The sequence below is a fragment of the Rattus rattus genome, chromosome 2 (genome assembly GCF_011064425.1).
Source record: "Rattus rattus isolate New Zealand chromosome 2, Rrattus_CSIRO_v1, whole genome shotgun sequence".
In the NCBI taxonomy this organism is placed as follows: Eukaryota; Metazoa; Chordata; class Mammalia; order Rodentia; family Muridae; genus Rattus; species Rattus rattus.
The window spans coordinates 166,161,697-166,167,084 of record NC_046155.1 but is presented as its reverse complement, the minus strand read 5'-3'; the positions used below and the strand labels follow the sequence as shown (position 1 = coordinate 166,167,084).

Sequence of the window (5,388 nt, the reverse complement as noted above, 5' to 3'; positions counted from 1 at the left end):
TTTTTTTTTTTTTTTTTTTTTTGGACCACTAGGCAAGCGCCTACCACTGAGCTAAATCCTAACCACCAACCCCCCCAAAAAGAACCCATTTTTAAACCCTTCTGAGATTGTTGAGACTTGGCCTTTCAGTTTTCATTTTTTTTTTTTTCAGGACTTATGCTGATTCAACAGAAATGAATTCTAAGATTTTTTTTTTTTTTTTTTTTTTTTGGAGATAGGTCTCACTGAACCTGCTGGGTTGAGCAGACTGGCCTTAGTCTCACAGGGATCTCCATGCCTCTGCCACTGAGTGCTGGGAGCAAGGGATATGCCACCATGTGCCACTCGGCCAAGTTTTTTTTTTTTTTTTTTTTTTTTCTTTTTTTTTTTGAGGGGACAACCCAGGGCCTTTGCTCTACAAGTGCTCTACCACTGAGCTAAATCCCCAACCCCAAGATTTTTTTTTTTAATTTTTTTTAAATTTTCTTTTTTTTTGAGCTGGGGACCAACCCCAGGGCCTTGCGCTTGCAGGTGCAAGTGCTCTACCACTGAGGCCCCAACCCCCTTTTTTTTAAAATTTTTAATTTGCCAGGCATACCTTTCTTTAATCCCAGCACTTAGGAGGCAGAAGCAGGTAGATTCAAGGCCAGCCTGGTCTGCAAAATAAGTTCCAGGAGAGCCAGAGCATTACACAGAGAAACTCTGAGAAACACCAAAAGGAAGGAAGGAAGGAAGGAAGGAAGGAAGGAAGGAAGGAAGGAAGGAAAACTATGTGTTTGACTGCTTTTTCTACATGTATATCTGTGCACCAAATACAGTCATTGTCTATGGAGGCAAGAAGAGGGCATCAGATCCCTTGGAACTGCGATTATAGACAATTCTAGCTGCCATGTAGCTGCTAGAAATTGAACCTAGAGGGCTGGAGAGATGGCTCAGTGGTTAAGAGCAGTGACTGTTCTTCCAGAGGTCCTGAGTTCAAATCCCAGCAACCACATGGTGGCTCACAACCACCTGTAATGGGATCTGATACCCTCTTCTGCTGTGTCTGAAGACAGTGACAGTGTACTCATATAAATAAAATAAATCTTAGAAAGGAAAAAAGAAAGAAGTTGAGCCCAGGTCCTCTGGAAGAGCAGCATTGATCCATCTCTATATCCTTCCAAACCAGGCAGAAGTGTTACTATTTAGAAGCAATAGTTAAGCTGGCGCCTGAAGATAACTGGTAGAAGACAGTAATATATACCTGTTGTTCTTGCAGACATTGTTTCCTCCTTGACTTTTCTGGTATCCTACTTCTATTTTCTGAAGGTTTTTGCTTTTCTCTTATCTTCCAGGCTTCCTTCTGAACAAGGACTTATCTCCAAAATAGCACACCAAGGGATCTGCATTGTCTCAGTGGGAAATGAGGGAGAGGTTCAAAAACTGGGCGCCTAAGACTAATTCTAGAAAACCTTTGGAAGTCAGAGTTAGAGAAGGAATAAGACAATCAGAAAGACTATTACAGGCAAGAGATGATAACACATGACAAAATGTCCATTTTCAGCCCAGGGACGCGCCTACCTCAGCATCCACGGGGTTTCTCTACAGAGAAGCCCTATAAATGTGAGGAGTGCGGGAAAGCCTTCAGGCGAGCCTCACACCTGTCCCAGCATCAGAGTATTCACACTGGTGAGAAACCCTATGAATGCAAGCAGTGTGGGAAGGCCTTTAGTCGTGATTCCCAGCTAAGCCTTCATCAGAGACTTCACACCGGTGAGAAACCCTACACGTGCAAGGAATGTGGAAAGGCTTTCACTCAGAGCTCACAACTTATTTTGCACCATAGAATTCATACTGGTGAGAAACCATACAAATGCGAAGCATGTGGGAAAGCCTTTATTCGAAGCTCACAACTCAGCCGGCATCAAAAGGTCCACACTGGAGAGAAGCCTTTCGAATGTAAAGAATGTGGGAAGGCCTTCACCCAGAACTCACAGCTCACTCTGCACCAGAGGCTGCACACTGGCGAGAAGCTTTACGACTGTAAAGAGTGCAGGAAGGTCTTTACGCAGCTCTCGCAGCTCATTCTCCACCGACGAATCCACACTGGCGAGAAGCCCTATGAATGTAAAGAGTGTGGGAAAGCTTTCATTTGTGGCTCACAGCTTTCGCAGCACCAGAAAACCCACAATGGAGAAAAGCCGTACGAGTGTAAGGAGTGTGGGAAGGCTTTCATTCGCGGCTCGCTGCTTATGCAGCATCAAAGAATCCACACTGGCGAAAAACCCTACAAATGTGACGAATGTGGAAAGGCTTTCATCCGTGGCTCCCAGCTCACTCAGCACCAGAGGATTCACACTAACGAAAAGCCGTATGAATGTAAAGAATGTGGGAAGACCTTCAGTCATGGCTCCCAACTAACTCAACATCAGAGAATCCACACTGGCGAGAAGCCCTATCAGTGTAAGGACTGTGGGAAAGCCTTTAATCGAGGGTCACTCCTTACTCGACACCAGAGGATTCACACCGGTGAAAAACCCTACAAATGTAAAGAATGCGGGAAAGATTTCAGCCGGGGCTCAGAGCTTACTCAGCACGAGAGAATCCACACGGGCGAGAAACCCTATGAGTGCAGGGAGTGTGGGAAGGCCTTTATCCGTGGCTCGCAGCTCACTCAGCATCAGAGAATCCACACGGGGGAAAAGCCGTACGAGTGTAAAGAATGCCGAATGGCCTTCACTCAGAGCTCACATCTTTCCCAGCATCAGAGACTTCACACGGGTGAGAAACCCTACGTGTGCAGCGAATGTGGGAAGGCCTTTGCGCGTGGGTTGCTGCTCATACAGCATCAGAGAATCCACACGGGCGAGAAGCCCTATGAGTGCAGGGAGTGTGGGAAGGCTTTTATCCGTGGTTCACAGCTCACTCAGCATCAGCGAACTCACACTGGAGAGAAACCTTATGAATGCAGGGAATGTGGGAAGGCCTTTGGTCACGGCTCTCAGCTCACTCTGCATCAGAGGGTCCACACAGGTGAGAAGCCCTATGAATGTAAGGAGTGCAGAAAGGCCTTCGCTCAGAGCTCACATCTTTCTCGGCACCAACGGGTTCATACCGGCGAGAAACCGTATCAGTGTAAAGAATGTGAAAAGGCCTTTACACGTGGGTCCCAACTAACGCAACATCAGAGAATTCATATCAGCGACAAATCTTTTGACTGTAAGGAATGCCGAATAGACCTTAGTCATCATTCACAAATTTTTATATGAGTTAATTTATTCTATGCAAGTAACATAGTTCTCCCTAGCCATTCATTCTTTATCAGTGAAGAATTCTTACAGATGTGAATCTGGGATTCGTGAAGTTATTTGAGAATGTATGTGGGAGAGTGGAAATGCTGACATTTCCACATAGGGAAACCGTTTGTTTCCATGTTCCCTTGGTATTACATTTTAGCAGTTAAAATGGAAAGCGATTCCATTGCTGTTGTATAGAAGGTTCTTAGCATAGAAAATGTCATTATTACATTATCCAGGTGCTATCAGTTGGTCTCCTTTGTGACATTTGTTATGAGTAACCTGACTTTCATTGAAGCATTTGTAAGGCAGATCTAAGACCCAGTGTTTTCATAAGAGTCTTCTAAATATCATGTTTTAACATGTAAAAGCACTTGGATCGGTGCCTTTTACAGAGCGTATCATAAATATTAGCTGTATTTTCATTATTTGCATCAAAAGGAGGGAACTTGATGAATGTAGTTATCATTAAGAAATCTTTGATGGGGCTGGAGAGATGGTTAAGAGCACTGACTGTTCTGCCAGAGGTCCTGAGTTCAATTCCCAGCAACCACATGGTGGCTCACCACCATCTGTAATGGGATCTGATGCTCTCTTCTGGTGTGTCTGAAGACAGCTACAGTGTACTCATATATAATAAATAAATAAATTTTTATAAAAGGAGAGGGTCATTTAAAAAAAGAAATCTCTCATTATTATTTGGGAAGCTTTATGTGCTGTAATCAGTGTGAGAAAGCTTTCATTCAGATCTTATATATTTATTATAAAAGGAAATGTATACTATAAGGAAGCCCTCGGTTTTGGTGGTTTATTGGGTACCATGGTTACAAAATTGACTTGTCAGAGTTCTAAAGCTTACATGTTTCACCATCTCTAATATCACTCACACATGATGAACTAAATACTCAAGGTAAATCTAGGAAGTGAAGAAACCTTGAATTGGTAGTTTTGTGAACTAAACTGAAAGTACAGTTACACACGTAGACTACTTACAATAAAAAAACATGATCTTGTATCATAGATTGCTGTTCTATCCAATTTTCATCTCCTTTTTCAGTATAAAACCTAAGGCAAAAACAAAACAAGCAAAAACAACCCCCCTCCCAAAAAAACTCAGTCTCCATTGCAGATCAACAAGATGAAAATGGCGTCGGTATGAACTGAACATTTAAGAACTCCATCCTCGTGCAAGGCCCTGGGTTCGGTCCTCAGCTCCGAAAAAAAGAACTCCATCCTCGGTTGGGGATTTAGCTCAGTGGTAGAGCAATTGCCTAGCAAGCGCAAGGCCCTGGGTTCGGTCCCCAGCTCCAAAAAAAAAAAGCTCCATCCTCTCTGCTTCTGTCCCTTCTTGGCACTGTGGACATGTGAGGTGGAGCGCAGACGGCCTCGTGAGGCTTTGACGTGCTAGCTGGGCGTCAGGGCTGGCTGAGTCTGCAGGGCTATTGAATTGGGAACAGTCGTGCTCACTCTGCTCTGCCTATGAGCTTTATTTAAAATGAACTCTCATCCTTTTTGATGCTCTCCTAGTTTACTGAATAATAAAACTTCTCTTAAGGGTGTGAAATCACGCTTTATCTGGAAACAGGATGCTGTGGATGAACAGTCTCCAACGCGGCATTGACAGAGGTGGCTGTGGAGACAGAGTGTGAGCCACAAAACGGAATATTCTGATTTTTCAGGCATTTGGTCAGCCTGCATCCTGGCTCCTACAGCAGTGCTGGTGCCTGCGATGTTAGCTGTAGGCTGCAGTGTTAGAGGATGTGCGGGAATGATGAAGAACACGTTCAGTAATTCTCACCACTTTAAGGAATGTCTTATAAAAGATACTAATTCAGAGTAGATGTGACCAGGGTGATATCATTGCTTCATTATGAAACGCAGCCACAGATGGGGGATGGCCCATGCAATTAACCTCGGCAAGCAGGAGGGAGACACAGGTGGATCTGTGCGAGTCTGAGGCTGGCCAGGGCTACGTTTTTGTTTCTGTTTGTGTAGAGACAGTTTCTTTCTGTAGCCCTGGTTGTCCTGGAACTCATTTGTAGACAAAGCTAGCTTCAGCCTCTGCCTCCTGAGCACTGGGATTAAAGGTGTGCTCCCTCCATGCCTGGCATGTTTGGTCTTCTTAACTGAAACC

At 44.3% G+C, this 5,388-nt stretch overlaps 1 protein-coding gene across 1 annotated transcript; it reads left to right on the top strand.

Moving 5' to 3' along the window:
• Positions 1-1,212: 1,212 nt before the first annotated feature.
• Positions 1,213-3,935, top strand: LOC116892337 (zinc finger protein 420). The gene has a single exon (XM_032893973.1). The coding sequence runs from the start codon at positions 1,491-1,493 to the stop codon at positions 3,225-3,227; it is 1,737 nt and encodes a 578-aa protein (XP_032749864.1). The 5' UTR covers positions 1,213-1,490; the 3' UTR covers positions 3,228-3,935.
• The last annotated feature ends 1,453 nt before the right edge of the window (positions 3,936-5,388 follow it).

Bases quoted from the DNA above. Each gene is read 5' to 3' on its own strand.
- LOC116892337 (XM_032893973.1), top strand. From the start codon at position 1,491: ATGATAACACATGACAAAATGTCCATTTTCAGCCCAGGGACGCGCCTA.